At 43.6% G+C, this 17,170-nt stretch overlaps 2 protein-coding genes across 3 annotated transcripts in view; both read right to left on the bottom strand.

Moving 5' to 3' along the window:
* The window catches only part of FKBP6 (FKBP prolyl isomerase family member 6 (inactive)), a 40,026-nt gene extending 37,422 nt beyond the window's left edge, over positions 1-2,604 (bottom strand). For both annotated transcript variants that reach the window (XM_078611877.1, XM_078611878.1), the window contains exon 1: positions 1,866-2,604. In XM_078611877.1, the coding sequence (XP_078468003.1) occupies positions 1,866-1,961 (96 nt within the window). In that variant the 5' untranslated portion in view covers positions 1,962-2,604. The remainder of the gene's footprint in view (positions 1-1,865) is intronic.
* A 2,301-nt stretch (positions 2,605-4,905) lies between these two features.
* Positions 4,906-17,170, bottom strand: part of UPB1 (beta-ureidopropionase 1) — a 37,016-nt gene continuing 24,751 nt past the window's right edge. The window contains exons 7-10 of the mRNA XM_078611875.1: positions 16,437-16,518; positions 12,845-12,887; positions 6,795-6,949; positions 4,906-5,173 (exon numbers count right to left, since the gene is read on the bottom strand). Coding sequence (XP_078468001.1) covers positions 5,093-5,173; positions 6,795-6,949; positions 12,845-12,887; positions 16,437-16,518 — 361 coding nt within the window. The 3' untranslated portion in view covers positions 4,906-5,092. The remainder of the gene's footprint in view (positions 5,174-6,794; positions 6,950-12,844; positions 12,888-16,436; positions 16,519-17,170) is intronic.

The raw sequence follows: 17,170 nt of genomic DNA, 5'->3' as shown, positions 1-17,170 counted from the left end.
GCTATCGATCAGCGCTAACCAGGCCCCTCTAGGGCCGGTACTACACCCACACACCATTGTGGTATCCACGATGTTACATCGCACGCTGTGCCTCTCTATGGCCAGCACTACACGTTGACATCCTGCCATGTCACGACAAATGTGATGTTGTTTTAATCTCTTTAAAGTGGCCTTCCCTCTTCAGTTTTGTCGGTTGCCCCTGGTTCTGTTTCCCCCCCCCACTGCATGTCATGCATTTTAATTGTTAAAGCCAATACAAAAATCATGGTTTTTGACGTTATTCGTCAAGTACCGTCTTGTGCAATGCAGCTCTCGAAATAGTTTTTTGTTACCGAATTCGAAGAAAATGTTTACTTTTGATCACGATCAATCTGCTGCGAAGCCGGTAGCTTTCTTGCAGCTCGACCTGTTGAGGTTTCTCCCTTTGAACACGACGAAAATTGATAATTGGTTTTTTACCCTTCTATCTGGCAACAAAACTAACACCTTTTTTACAAGGAGTCAAGTTTGCATAGACCACAATACCTGCAGCCATAATGCAAACAAAAACATAACTCTGATCAAAAAAAAGGTGTCAGTTTTGTTGCCAGATAGAAGGGTAAAAACCCAATTATATTTTTTACTGGCAAATGAGGTTCCAATGGTGTAAACGACAAGGAACGTCAACCTCGGCACAATGGACGTCGCCACATGTATGACCAGCCGAGCTGAGATGCCATGCAACTTTGGTCCACACATTGCAAGCACGGGGTGGGGTCCAGATGTTTCGTGACCCCCATTCAATTCAACAGAACTTAAAAAAATTTTCAATATTAATTTCAAACAGTAATGAATATGCAAAGGAACATATGTATTGGGGTAGTTTTACAAATAATTTGGGGGGGGGGGGGGGTGTCAAAAAGACGCCGAGGCCATTTGTTATACACGATTCAAGTCTGCGCTCCTTTAATGGAAAAATAGCAAAAAACGACAGCAACTCTCTCCTGCAGCCCTGTTCGTGGTGGCGAGCAGGCATCGGACACCGACACTTCGCACTCCTCAACGCAGCCACCATCACGCGCAAGCCTAGACGATACACTCGGGACGAGGGCCTCTCTGAAGCCGACACCATCACCCCCACGCCCCCGCTAGACAACAACCCGGGCACTTGATTAAACACGCCATTTCATCGCTCCATCTCCACGTTTGGTGACGTCCCTTCCTTTTGGCTGATTACCCCATGCCCCAACTCAGCAGCGAGATAATTCGAGGCCAGGATCCCTCCATTCCATGCCACGTGGTCTGTTGGCCCCACGGTCCACCACCACCACGTGGCTATTCGAGACAATTTGAATTCCAATTTTTTTTTAAATCTCCTGCGTGTGTCCTCGTGTCAAAACGTGTTCCTCGTTTGTATTTTGTTTTAATCTCCCGTGTAATTATCGATGTCTCGTTGCGCGCACCTTTGAGCGTTGTTTTGTTTGGTTTGTTATAAACTTTTCTCTGTTCGCTCGCCATTACAGTGCCGTGCTATATATAGCAACAAGTTCTGCGTCCTATTACCAATGCCGACGAGTTCGATTCTCGGCCACGGCTATCATCAGTGGCGAGCGATACATGAACCAGTTCTGCCCAATAGGACCATTGTGATGAAGTATGGTCACAACCTCAACGAACGATACACCGTCAATATTTATTTTAAAAATACTAATTAAAAGAAAATCTTAAACCGAGAATGTAAACCACACAACTCTTGCTATGAATCTTAACACAATCTCTGATCCCAAGACTGGGAATCTTAACTCCCAAGTCTGAGCGTGGAACCACCAACACCCCCATGTCCATTACAGCCACACAAACTTGAAGATCCGAGTGTAAATCCTCACCCGGTCGTCTAAGAAGCTGTTGACGATGTCGCCTTCATCAATGCCGCAGGCTCCCTCCGGCTCCGACAAGTTCATGTTCTTCCCGGCGCCTTCCATCACGTCGAGTGGTGACGGTGAGGACGATGATGGTGGAGGTGGTGAGGACGATGATGGTGAGGGACGGTGATGGTGAAGTGCACCTGGCCTGGCACATGAGCGCGTGGTTAACGCCACCGTCAACTTAGTGGCGAATGGCTGGTATTGATTGGTATGATGATGGCGAGGATGATGGTGGTTATGGTATGGTGCTGGTGGCGATGGTATGGTGAGGACAACGACGACGATGATGGTGGTGATGGTATGATAAAAACGATGGCGAGGACGATGTTGGTGGTGGTATGATGGCGGTGATGGTATAATAATGGCGAGCACAATGATGGTGGCGATGGGATAATGACGACGACGATGGTATAATTATGATTTAACGATCACGACGATGGCCATTACAGCTCGCCCCGTGTCAACATCGGACAGAGCCACAAGGAGTCATACTCTTAGTTCTTTCGGTAAAGTCACGTAGGAGGTTGGTGATCGACGCGAGTCCCGACTTGCGCCACGCGGCGCGATCAGCGCAGACGAAGGCGCAGCCCCTGCAACTGCGTTGGCTCCACACGTCAACTGCTGCTGCTGCTGGTGGTGGTGGCAAGGGCAATCACCCCCGTCAGTGCCGAGCGGCGGGTGCTTTGCGTCGTGCAGGGAGGGGCTGGGTAGGGGAGTGGAGGGTGGGGAGGGGCTGGTTGGGGAGGGTGGGGCTGGGTGGGAGGGGTGGGGCTGGGTGGGTAGGGGAGGGAGGGGCTGGGTGGGGGGTGGGAGGGGTGGGGCTGGGTGGGGAGGGGCTGGGTGGGATGGGGCTGGGTGGGGAGGGGCTGGGTGGGGAGGGGCTGGGTGGGGAGGGTGGGGCTGGGTGGGGAGGGTGGGGCTGGGTGGGGAGGGTGGGAGGGGTGGGGCTGGGTGGGTAGGGGAGGGAGGGGCTGGGTGGGGGGTGGGAGGGGTGGGGCTGGGTGGGGAGGGGCTGGGTGGGATGGGGCTGGGTGGGGAGGGGCTGGGTGGGGAGGGTGGGGAGGGGCTGGGTGGGGAGGGAGGGGCTGGTCACCCCGTGGTGCCCTTATAAAACTCAAGGTTTAACCTACTCACGCCGGGTTGTGCCCGCCCTCACAGTCGGCCATATTTGCGGAATACATGCAGGGCCGGATTAAGGCACGGGGCTTTAGGGGACGTCCATAAATGACGTCACGCGATTTTGGACGATTTTGACCCCCCCCCACCCGTCGTCACACGGCGTCACAAAAAGTGAGACCCCCCCCCTCAAATATGACGTCACAAAGCTCTGCCCCCCCCCCCCCAAAAAACATGCTTCAAATCGCTTTAAACTATTGTCATTGTAGTGCGTATTTAATGTGGCGCTGCACTCTGATGTTGTAGGAGAAAACATTTATTAAAAAGTCTATTTAATTAAGTAGAACGTGTTGTCTATATTTATTTAAAGTTGCGCATTTTGATGTGACGTCACATTTCTCAACCCCCCTCCCTCGTCACACATCGTCACAAATGTCTGACCCCCCCCCCCCCAGGTGCGTGACGTCATTTATGGACGGCCCCTAAGGTTAGATCACAATTCGCCTTTTCATATACAATACTCTATATCCATCAGTGTGCTCCATCTAAACCCAAATCAGTGGCATATCGTGGTTTGGCTTGGGCCCAGGTGTAGAGAATCAAATTGAGTCACCTGAGAGCTCGGGTCCAGGGACCTGAGGACCCATAGGCCCCGTGCAGTTGCACCGCCTGCACATTCGCTTGCCCAATACTCGTCGTTATGCATTGAACACAAGCAATGGTTTTGTCAATTCTAAAATATAAATATGGGCAGTGGTATGAGTATACGTCAGTAGTGTGGAGTGAATGTGGCGACCCGCAGCGTTGGACAGTCCATGGCTGGTAATTTAGTGAGGCCGTAACCTGGCTCTGAAAATAAGCTGTCAACATTTGGGGGAGACGTGAATGATGACCTTCATAAAGGGGAAGCCCTCCACCGGGCACTGCCGCAGACGCTGGTGTTCAAACCGAAATACCTGTGAGTGATTTTCTTTCTGTCCAAGAGCTGTGTCACTTAACAGTGACAAGGGTCAGACATTGATGCAACATTAGAGTGAGGATACTTTTCAAAGGGCAGGCAACGCAAAGGGTAACCACCGCCATTGTACACATGCAGTACATGCAAAAGTCATGTTGTCACTCCACCGCTGGATGATGGCCTCCCCATGCCGTGTGAGTCGTGGCGATTCATTTGGCAATGGTTCGCCACGCGCCGGGCAGTGGGTCAGTGAAGGATGCGTCATTAGACGCTTGGGAGCACATAAGTAGGTAGAGTACAATGGAGTTTTCTGAGTTTTCAGCAACGCATGGGTGAGTCCAGGTGGATTCAAGCATTTCTGAGTTAATCAAACCCACCATTCCAGCCTTGCCGCCTACATGTTCTTATTACATTTCTCTTGGAGAGAAAAAAAGCATTTACTGTACTGGGAAGAGCAGTTTGGCCACTTTAGCTTTTCCCACAGCTGTAAAGCCATCAGTTACAAGAGATTTGGAGATAGGATCCCACCTTTCCCTGGCCACCTACATTTGCTGAGAGCCACAGTGCAGCAGGCTCAGCTCAGCTCCTGGTCCTCATCAGAGCCCTTTATAAATTCACACACACACACGCGCAGGGCTCATTGGTTTAAACACCAGTGTCTGTGGAAGAAGTCGTGTCGTGCCGTTGACATCACATACGAGTGTACCAATTGATGCAACTAATGACGAAATTGACGAAGCCTTCCCCTGGCCCTGTTTGGTTCTGGGCCATATTCAGATGTCAATGAGGCTTTTGATCAACTGGCCACATGCCCGAAAATTCCTAATTGGAATGGAAGTAAATGTAATTGTGCTAACTTGATCTTTGCTTGACAGGAAAAGCAAATGGTTAAATACTCACGGCAGATTAAAAAAATGCATAGGCCACTTCACAGAAGACAATTTTATTTACACGTGTTTACAGAAATTTCCAAAAGGGTAAGGATAGCATTCAGTCCTTCAATCATAATTAGGCCTGGATGAGTATTTAGTATTTGCGATGTTGCTTCAAATAAAATGTGAAATCTTTTTTTTCTGTCTTCATATTTAATTCAAGCAGCCCATCTCAGTTGCCACTATTTATGGATGTCAGGTTTAAAATCGTGCTTCACGCTTCTGCCCAGCTCCTCTGCGTACATTTCATAACGGCCCGTCATCTGTCAACACACACACACACACGCGCATTTACACACACAGTATTGCACATATATTTTCTGTTACAAAAACATTGTATTAAAATCCTCTAGAATCTTGGTGCTGAAAATAAGATTGTATGCGTGTCGAGTACGTGTTCAGGTGTATGCAATTTTGTGCGCATGCATATGTGTGTGTATGAGTGTTCATGCGCATTTGTAGTTGTGGTTGTGTACGTATGTGTAGCTATATGTGTACGTTTGAGAAAGTGTGAACATTTCTTCCGAATAGCGCCGACGTGTCTTTGGGTTGTCCTATGTGTTGTTTTGGACGTGATGCTAGACGTGATGCCGAATAACATGGGCACAAAGACACGACGCCAAATGGCTTCAAGCACATCAGATAACACACAAAAAAAAAATTTCTGGCCTGGACTTTTGCAGCTGTTTTAGACTAATTTCAGGGTGCTGATTCCAAATCTGATGTCAGATTTGCTCTATCACATCTCATTTTTATGCTATCGGCATACAACATTTTCATTGATTTTACCCGAAATCAACTCTGTCACTTACGATTGCAAGTTGTTGCGAGTCAGTGACTGCTTTAGTGTTAAAATATGGTGCTGTATCTTTAGGATAGTGTGTTTATAATATAATTTTATGTAGATATCCACATTTATTTAATATTTTTCTTCTGCAGTTTTTATTAAAAATGCAATATTTGATATCTCAAAAACCTGATGTGATAAAAGACAAAAAACTGATGCCAGATTTGGAATCAGCACCCCAAAATTACCTTAAACCCGTTGGAATACCTTATGCCAGAAAAAGTTTGTTGACCAGTGTAATTATACAGCACAGCCGCTAAAACCTAAGCAGTAGCATTTGCTTTGAATATTTCCTCACTCAGCAATTAAAGAGAAAGATGTAAAACTCTGTATCATAAATCAATTAATTCTAATCGTGACACTTGTACAATTGTACAACATATAAAAAAGAAAACCACTTGGGTGATCACTTTTGGGGTCGACGAAGGACACGATATTACCCGATCGCTCTTACTCGGCTTCACCACGGTGGGCAGGCGGCTTTGTCGCATGTGCTGGCAACTCTTCAGCAATGTAGCTTCCCATCAAACGTCAGGTATTGATTCCTCTACCCATGTGGAGGTCTCGGTCTACACGTTTCGCCTCTTCCAATCTATGTTCAATGACCAGAGTGCAGGTCGAATTTTTTTTTTCTTTTCTGCTTCGTCCCTCAAAATTATCAATCTTGGAATTCCCTCCCATCATCTCCTTCTCCGAAGCTCCAATAGCTTTGCTCAATTCAAGAATCATATGAACTCTGGTCAAGTGCTACTTCAACAGCGCTGTTTGAATTGCTGTTTGTTGAGTCGGCAGTTGCCGTAGCAAGGTCGGGGAAGGTGGATCAGCCACTCCGAGGGGGCCACCGCGAAAATGTGAATCCGGATTGTTGGAAACGAATTAACTCCCAGTAGCTGGTGACTTACATATTTGGGCGACGCGAGCATGCCACTTTGCCCCGGGCACAAAAATACAGAACTACTGCCTTTTCTGGCCACATGGCATTTTTTTTTGCCCTTGTTTGTGCTCAGCAACCGTGATTTAAAAAAAATGGCACTGACCCTGAAGCCCCAGTGGTCGGAGACCTGCCGGTTCAGGTTAAGGTCAAGCTCGGCGATGAGCAGCCCATCGTTCATGCGTCCCAGGCTCGGCGTGCGGCTCCCGTCCGGCGCTGCCACATAGCTCGAGCCGTAGAAGTGGCCGAACTCGCAGTGAGCTGCGGTGTGCGCATGTGTGTGCACAACACAATGAAGCGTTAATAATGTTCTTAGGTTTTTTCGGTAAAGTCACGTAGGTAAAAACATTAAAATTAATAAAAGTAAAATAAAATAATAATGTCTCTACGCATTTTAAGAGGGCACTGCATCGGGGATATTTCGACCGTTGATATTCTATGGAGTGTTTTTAATGCAGAGGGAAACTGGAGTGCTCAGATATAAAGCCCACACATATGAGGTTGACAACACTTAAAGTCCGTTGCAGTGTTGACCTCTCCAGGCCACCAGTTGCACAAATTGTACACGATTCACTGACCTTGAAAGACGGGAAAGCACAACCACGCCAATTTAAGAGATTTGCAGCCATTTTGCACTTGACGTAACAGTCTGAGTCAAACATCTACTCTTACCGACTTTCACGCATGCTGTCGAGGGGAAGCAAAGAGACTGGGTATAGCAGAAGGATGTAACATGAACACTGTTTGTCGGCAGATCGTAGGGAAGGAGAGAGGAGGGGCCGGATGGTATGGAAATGAAAACGATAGGTCCGTGCCCAGTATTTTTTTTATTTGCGAATTGATGTGGCGTCTAATGGCACACCCAGGGAATGGTAAACTGCAGCAACACCGGGGGGCATTGCTGCATTTGAGAAGGAGCCTACAATTTCAGTGGACAGATTATATTGTCAAGCGTGTATTTAAAGATAGCCATGGGCACCGTCGTTCCCATCGTTATTTCTACAACGAAAGTAAGCTCCCTTTGGCTGCACCGTCTCATTTGCAGGGAAGGCCCGTGCCATCTCATGAACACAACGATAACAACATCTACTTCAGCAGGAGGGACAGCTAATAGAGGGCGATCCATTTAGATACCCCACTGATTTGTAATATTGAAGCCCTCTTTACTCCGTAGCAACAGGTAATTTAATGTTGCGATGCAATGCATTAGACAACATGCATCGAGAGTGTGCTGACACGTTTCATAACGGAGACATAGAGACACGAACACACAGACATGGAGACACAAAGACATGGACACACACACATAGACATGGATATGGAGACAAAGACAAGGGGACACTCACACAGACACGAAGACACCCGTGCAGTGGGGCGAAGCTCCAGCAAGCTCGAAAGTTTGTGCTGTCGAGTGGTCAAGGTTGAGAAGCACTCCTGGAAGAGCATTTTGGCCTACTCTTCCATGCTAGCCAAAAGTAATCGAAGCGGTGGGACTACCCACGTTTTACCCCACCACACGTGACCTGCCGACCGACTGTGGTGTACCCATTTATACTGCTGGGTGGAGATAGGTGGTGGGAATTAAGAAACGTGAATTAACATATTATTGGTTCTTTCGGTAAAGTCACGTAGAAGGGAAACCAATAAAATAATAAAACAATAAATTATTAATAAAATAATAATAAAATAAAACAAAAAATGATATTGTTTTATTATTTTCTTGTTTTCCCTTCTACGTGACTTTACCGAAAGAACCAAGAATATGAATCACTGCAGTCACGAAAGCTTTAAATCGTGAATTAACATAGATTTGAAGTTTTCGTGACTGCAAAGATTCATACTCTTTGTTTTTTTCGGTAAAGTCACGTAGGTAAAATATTTAAATAAATTAAATCACGACAACTTAACGAAAGCACACCGCTCAAGCGAAAGCCGCTTAAGCGGTGTGCTTTCGCTAAGTTGTCCCCACCTGAAGAAGGACGCTTGTGTTGCGCCCGAAACGTCGTGATTTAATTTATTTTAATTTTTTACCTGCGTGACTTTACCGAAAAATCCAAAGAGCGTGAATTAACATGTCTATTCAAAGTGTCACTAGAGTACTGCAGTCACAATACTGTATTTATATACTGCAATGTGTTGCATTGCAATAAATGTAGTCGCTCATCAAGCTATGGATTGACAAACAGGACTAGTTCATGGCCATCCCATTAGAATGTGGAATTTCTGTCTGTGCGGGTGAGCCTTGCCCTCTCTCTGTTTCAAGGCAGCAGGCACTTTGAATTGAATATTAAAATCGCATGCACGCATACACATCAATTCTTTTAACACATCAACCGTGCATATATTCATCACAATGTATTTATATTCATTACACATTCAATATTCATTAAATACATTCATACATCCACGAAATGTATTACTCTCTATGGTACTGAATATATTATTATACAATACTGTGCGCAATTTTTATCCGTACATAGGAGAGGAGCAGTGACACGTACTGCACTATACTCCTGATAGCCTGAGTGTGACTCCCGGGCCGTGGCTAACACAAGCAGCAGGGAGTGATATCTCAACTTTTCCTAAGCCACCCTCCTCAGCTATATAATCCCTTGTCAGAGCCATCTCTTTGTCATACCTCAGCAACTGTTTTCGATGTGGTTGTCCCCACCTGATGACGGACGCTTGTGTTGCGCACGAAACGTCGTGATTTAATTTAGTTATTTTTATTATATTTTTTTTCACCTACGTGACTTTACCGAAAGAACCAAAGAGTATGGATCCTTGCAGTCACGAAAACTTCAAATCTAGAATTTTCCTAAGCCCCCCCACAAACCCTTCACCAAGCATCACTGACCAGCGTGCTGAACCATGGTCATACACCCCTTGACCAACATGGTGTAAGGAGGCCTTCATCCAGCAGTGGAATGACTAAGAGTTGTGAATCACTATTACATAATGTATTTATTATTATGATTCATACACTGTTGCTTGCCTCTACGGGTTTTATTGATAGGGTTAACTTGGGTTAAGGTTCGAGTTTAGGTATCCCAGATTTAATTTACACACCACGCCGATCACAATTTGCTTTTTTTACATACTCTATATTCATCAGTGTACTCCGTCTTAAAACGAACCAGTGGGCCCAGGTGCAGGGAGTTAAATTATGTCACCCGCTCGCTATGTCCCACCCCCAAATGAGTTACAAACTTGCGACTTATCCCTCAACCCTTCATCCAAGATGCATTCAACACTTTTTTATACAATAACACATCTAGTGTACGTAATTTTCTATTTTTGATTCACTGTTATCATGCTGATAAACACTGCAACAACTAAGTAAATAGGATGGTTTATTAAGTAAAAACAAAACGGAGGTTGGATTTGAACCCGTGACCTTATGACTGCTGCCGTCCCCTTGTGGCGAGGGTTGTAATACATTTATATATTTAAAATAATTATAATTTAATTAACATTTAAATAGAGGGGGGTCGATAGGCCTTGATGGTACTGAATTAAGCTCCAAGCTCCAGTCAGTGACAGCTTCTCCACTAATTATTTCTAATTAGCTGCGCAAGTTAGAAATAACCGGCGTGTCCGGGCTATATAACTGCTGTGACAGTTTCACCTGAAGACGGAAGCTTGTGTTGCCTCCGAAACGTCGTGATTTTATTGTTTTTATTTTTTATTAATTTAAATTTAATTTTTTACCTACGTGACTTTACCGAAAGAACTAAGAGTATGAATCCTTGCAGTCACGAAAGCTTCAAATCTAGAATTATATAACTGCTACCTGTCCCATGGCCCAAAACTTTCAATGCATTTTTTTAATTCTACAATTATACATCTAGTTTTTTTTTCATATTATCATACTGTTAAACACTCCAACGAATTACTAAATATATAGGATTGTTTAAGTAAAAAAATAATAAGTTATAACGGAGGTGGGATTTGAACCCACGACCTCTTGACTGCCGCCGCCTTGTGGTGAGGGCTGAGTATTGCACCCAGCGCTTCTTGTGAGCCCCGTAGTGTCTTCACCACAGTACAGGATTACTGTAATATTTAAATTAACTTACATTTCATATGTGGAGACTTATACATGACATAGCATGTGATACTGTAACGTATCTGTGTTTGTATATCATATTAAAGCGTTGGCAGAGTAACTGTGACACTAACAAATTCTATGACAGCGGTGTGGGAGGTGTCATAATTTTTTTATGTTCTAGTTAATATTTGTATAACTTACTATAAACACAGCAACAAATGTCACCCGCCACGGATGTTATCCATGACCAGGAATCAAACTCGGGTCGCTGAGTTAATAGCGCAGCGAATTAACCATTGTGCCACCACTCTTCAACAGCCAATGACTCACGTTTATGATACTTGACATCGTTTTCACAACAATCATTTACAATTCCACGCTCTGTATTTTCTACAATCTTACTCAATCACGCAGATGTTTCAGCAATGTAATAACAACCCCAAGTTTCTGTGAGAATATAAAAATGCCTGAATGCTTTTAACGCATCCGTGCTTGGCTTTAGCCAGGCAAGAGCCCTCGAGAAACATGCCCCGTCTCTCGCACGAGAATGTCCTCCGCTCATGCAAACCGCTCATCTGTTCTCTTTCCTGTCGTCCAATCCTCAAACTCTCTTCTCTTCTTCCGTGAACTCTCACTGTGGTCATGCTTTGGTGCTGTCTGTCAGACCAAGTCGTCCCTTGAAAAAAAGCTTCTTAGCTCTACGGGGCTCTACTCGGGAAATACATTTCTAATGAATAATAATTAATAACAATTTACATTCGTAAGGCGTATTTCATCCAAAGATCTCATGGGGGCGGACGCCAAAGATACGCTGAGAACAATTACGTGGATTGTGTAACATTGAAGCCACAAAGGGCGCATGTTGAATTGTAAATGAGTTCCCAACTATTTACAGGATGCAATGCAGTTGTTTATTGACGCTGCCGATGAGACGCTGTGTGTCGTAGCCGGTTCAGAGTTTGATTGCCTTCAACAATGCCGCTGAAATTATGCACTCCGAGAAAGCCTTGTGGTTGTCGAGACGTATACCATAATACTTTTATATCTACTGTGTTTATGGTTGTATGAGGATATTTATTGTCTGCTTGGTTAATGTTGATGCTTCAGTAATATATGAGACTGTACGATACATATAGAAGCTTTTAATTAAAATGTAATTTCTTCATTGTCCACCGATTATTTTAGTCGAGTATCGAAAATGGATCGCCCTATTTTAGTGGCGTCCTTGTGACAACTTTTCCTGCAGTTTCTGAGTCGTGTCACTAGAGGGGGTTATGGGGCCTCTGGAGGGAGTCTGCTAAGAACGTCAGGGCACTCCCAAGCAAAGACACAAGCAAACAAATTATACTATGGGCATAAACTATCATAGCATGAATTAAAAGCATGTTTAAAAAAAAAGTTTCAAACCCAGCCGACCACAGGTTTTTTTTTCCAACTCGACAGCTATTTAGTCTGCAAGCATGTGAGCCCAGGGTTAATACTTGACAAGATTAGTGAACAAAGGAATTCATCAACGAAATGGTTATGTTTTATTTTAAGCAATGCTGAATGATATTATTGGTTCTTTCGGTAAAGGCACGTAGAAGGGAAATAAAAAAAAAATCTCACGACGTTTCGATTGCAACACAAGCAATCATCATCAGGTATGTTGCAATCGAAACGTCGTGAGAATGTAATTGTTTTATTTTTATTCTTTTATTGTTTCCCTTCTACGTGACTTTACCGAAAGAACCAAGAATATGAATCCCTGCAGTCACGACAGCTTTAAATCGAAATTTAATGCTGAATGAGTGGATGACACTCATGAAGCGTAGCAGATGACTTTCCACTGAAGACCAAAGCAATGAATAAGACAACATTAATGAATCTGACTGACTTAATTAGCAACGTGAATGCGATCAAGCCTCCCGCACTCCGTGCCACAGCGGTAACTTTACACTTTCATCATCGCAAATCGCAGTGAACACGTGGCCCCATGATAACTGCTCTGCTTTGATTTTATTACACCGCCGCAATGCACCGCACATGCAAGCATTGTAACACACATTTTAATCTATGACATTTAAACATAGAATTATTGATTATCGTGATTGTAAAGTGCATACCTTCCTTTCCATCTCCAGATGTGAAGGCATTTGGAAAGCACTCCTGAAAAAGACAATAATAATTAGCCAATCTCACAGGTGGGGGGTGAAATAAGGTGACCGTGTATTTATGTTCTGCGTAGTGTCATTATGAGTAAAAACGTTTACAGTTAATCGACAATTTGGTTTCCAACATGCGAAGTTGAAGTCACTTATAAAACAATGAAATCCAATAATGTCAGTATATTACAGATTTCTTTTTCAATTTTGTTTTAAACATTTTACGACTGGAAATGATGTGTGTGGTGGTTAATATAATTACATGCTTATTTAATTATTAAATGCCTCTGTTCATAATAATTCCCTTTTTTCTAAACACGTGGGCTTTCTCGGGTGAACGTCACAATGTTGGCAATGTACTCACGCGATCTGACCAAAATGTAAATTACGAATCGTAGCATCGGTCGCAAAAGCCTACGTAGTAGATGCACATTCAGGGTGAGTTGGTCGCGGCCAAATAAAAATACATGGCAACTACCAAAGTGTGCATTGTGCTCATTTATATAACACAATAAAGCCGGTTGTCGTCGCTTGTATTTTATTAAGAGCTCAGTAGTATGTAAAGAAAAATGTTGTTCACTCAACACGAACATTTATTTTGACATTTAAAAAAATATGCTGATGCGTACCGTGGTAGAAACATTAATTACGTAGAATTTGTATGTATGTTTTGTTCATTCTAATTTTCAAACACTTTTTGGGTCTAATAAAATAATACGTGACTTTTGGTTCGATAAGCAGTTAGATAAGCCGAATTAAATGCACATAGGGGGAAAAGTACAACTCCTTATGTGCACATACCATCAACTTCAACCTCTACGACGCAATTTCTAAGCAAGGCATTTTGATTGACAGAAAAAAACGCAATTGCATCTTTTTTTTTTCCAGAAGGCAGATCCATCGTTAAAAAAAAACCTTTGTCAATCAATAAACTTGAACCTCCCAATGAAGCCACAGCAGAAATTCCGGGCCCATTCAATGATCCACTAAAACAATGTTACATTCAATTAATCTGATTTACGTTATAAAACGAGGAAGCTTTAAAATCAGTTTGCGAATCAGATTGGATAAATTTAATAATGAATGTGCATCAACAATAATCATAATCCGATCGGGAAACTACAATTACAGGAAATGCTACGAGACAGCATAAGCCCAACCAGATTTTTTTCTCTCTTTATCTGCAATACGCTACAGAGTAAAATTAAACTAAGCATTTTTTTTCTTCTATTAAGCACTGTGGAAGCAGGCTCTGTCGCAAAGTGACTGCACAATACTTAAAAGGGTAAGGATTTGCATTTGTCAGGCATTTAAATGCAGGGGCGGTTTCTTCATTAGGGCGATTGGGCGACGCACCACCAATGTCATTCAACCAGAGTCACGCTAGCCGTCACTGTGCCTCTGGATATAGTCCAATCAGCGTCATGTCACGTTCTGTGGAGTACCGCCTCTTTTTGGGCGATTTCACTCTGGCTGAGAATCGCCCCGAGTGGCCCCGTAGACTTACATTCAAAGATGTTTTTTTTCGAACGGGGGCGCTGCAATGCATTCTCTATGGCTTCCGGGAGGGCTCGCCCTAACGTGCTTACGTCATCATACGTAAGCACGTTTCATCCAACAATATAATTTGTCGCCACCTAGTGGAATCTTTAATAAAAGAAACTTGAGTGGATTGTATATTAATAGTGAGTATAGAAACAAACAAGATGTATTGTAAGAGTCACTTTATTTTTCATTAATATTAAAGAAGTGAAGTTGCCTTTACATGCTTAAGCTGTTAATTTATCCATTGCATGGGTGGACCTTATCCTTATCAATCATCCAGACATTTGCCCCCCCTGAGAGATTTTGTAGGAGCCGCCACTGTTTAAATGTCCGAGCAACTCCAAGCACCTTACATCACATTTCATGTCAACCATTATGAATCCTCGATGCAGTCTAGCCAAGGGGACCCCCATCGGCAGCTGTCACAGTGTGGCACAACGTGTACACGGCACCCAGCTGAACATGTGCATTAATCTGCCAGTAGGGGTGATGCTGCCACGTGATTCTTTTTAGACAATTTAGTAATTTGCAATTATAAAAAAAAAATCTAATTTGGACCATGATGTCAACTCTTTTTCGAATAACATCAAGGAATTTCGATTTAAAGCTTTCGTGACTGCAGGGATTCATCTTCTTGGTTCTTTCGGTAAAGTCACGTAGAAGAGAAAAAATAAAATAATAAAAATAAAACATAATAAAATAATTCTCACGAAGTTTCGGCCACAACGCAAGCAGCCGTCCTCAGGTGAAGACCAGGTCTGTCGGGGAGACAGCGTCTGAATGGTTTTCACCTGAGGACGGCTGCTTGCGTTGTGGCCGAAACTTCGTGAGAATTATTTTATTATGTTTTATTTTTATTATTTAATTATTTCTCTTCTACGTGACTTTACCGAAATAACCAAGAAGATGACATCAAGGAATATTTACCATCCACTGTGAAGCAGATAGCACGTATTAATGGCTAATACACCCACAGTATTAATCAGGGCGGCCACCGGGCTCGAACTGCAAACCTCTGCAAACAAGTAGCAAACGGGCTACCGCCATATCAGCATCGAAACACCAATGCCGATCAGCAGTGGCTACAATGCAACGCAATTAACATCACACTAAATTAAACACACAAACCAAACAAAATATGGACATGAGTTGAAAGACAACCTTAACCTTTGACCGAGGCATTTTTTCCCCCAATTATGTATTGTGTTGTTGTCAAGTCTTGAAATGAATGTATTTCTAATTGGCTCTCTGCAGCGGCTAGCATTGTATCATCACCCTGTCAAGAGATCAGACCGGGAATATGACGTTACTTATTTTCTGGAGTCACTTCAAGAGCCTTCTATATCCACACGTTTCAAGGCTTTCCACAGTGTTCGCCACATGTCGCAGCGCTAATATGATGGGGATTTTTTTGCGTGCAAGATATTTGGTGGCTGGACTGAGACAATTAGCTCGCTACAAGCTGAGAACCAGGATCAATCTTGGGCGGCTGGAACACAGACTCGACCTCAAGAGCTTAGCTGTGCCCACGCCATCCTCTGAGCCACACGGTCACCTTGACCGAAGCATCGTTGTAACTCCAGTACGATGTTGCTTTAGTAGGTAGAGGTTGGATTGATAATGGTTTGACAGTGAGGTGGGTCCGGGGGGGGGGAGATGGGGCCGCATGAGAAAATAATGACATAGTCGATCATGTGATGGCAGCCGAGCACATCTCTGCGTCTTCCAAAATTGACAAACGTGTCGAAATTACTTGGCTAGCAATCAATGAACGTTTAACCACTTCCAAAAAAATATCATCTTATGAAAAGCGCAGCCAAGGCAGCCACACACGCACACACACAGTGCTGCGTCTATCTCTCGCCATTGTGAATTCCCGCACGGACATGGGAACGGCAAAGCCAACGCTGGTGGACGTCAGCTCAACTTTGACCTCTGAATCCTTTCAATCCAGAGCAGGCCTGTAAAGCTCAGGACCCCGGGCGTTTTTGGAGTCTGGCAGGCTCACCGTTCCGACGCGGTTGATGGCGCAGGTGAAGTAGTGGTTAGCGATGGCAGCGTTCCTTGCCTCGATGGCCCACAGCGGCTCACTGTGGAGATTCAAATGCAGTGATTCAATGCGTGTTTTGCTTTGGCGTTGAAACCCTTATAAATCCGTCAGAGATACCACGTAGGCTGATGACTATAGTGGTACAAATGTAGTGCAGCAGTGCACAGATTCAGAGAGCACACTGAGATTACGCTTTTAAAAATACAGTAATACAAAATTAAATTATATAGGCAGCGTTTTGGGAAATTTTAAGTCAAGATCTGCTTTGCCCAAAATGTTGTCATCCACTTTTCCTTTTATGGTAGTGTTATAGACTAATAGATTGAGTTTGTGTAATATGTGATTTGTGCTCCAATGCCAAAGTAAAATCAACACTTTTTTGGGTACATTTTATATTCATATTCTTGGTTCTTTCGGTAAAGTCACATTTCGATTGCAACACAAGCAATCATCATCAGGTGTGAAAACCACAGCAAGAAAATGTATTATTTCCCTTCTACGTGACTTTACCGAAAGAACCAAGAATATGAATCCCTGCAGTCACGAAAGCTTTAAATCGAAATTTAACATTATATATTGTGGAGTGATACTATATTATATACTCTAAACAACTAAAACATGATGTACAGCCCCTTTTGTCATTCCACTGCTGGATCATAATCAGAATATGTATTTATACTGGAGGAATCCGA

This window comes from Lampetra planeri, chromosome 37 (assembly GCF_965212315.1).
Source record: "Lampetra planeri chromosome 37, kcLamPlan1.2.h2, whole genome shotgun sequence".
In the NCBI taxonomy this organism is placed as follows: domain Eukaryota; kingdom Metazoa; phylum Chordata; class Hyperoartia; order Petromyzontiformes; family Petromyzontidae; genus Lampetra; species Lampetra planeri.
This window is presented reverse-complemented; position numbering and strand designations above follow the sequence as displayed.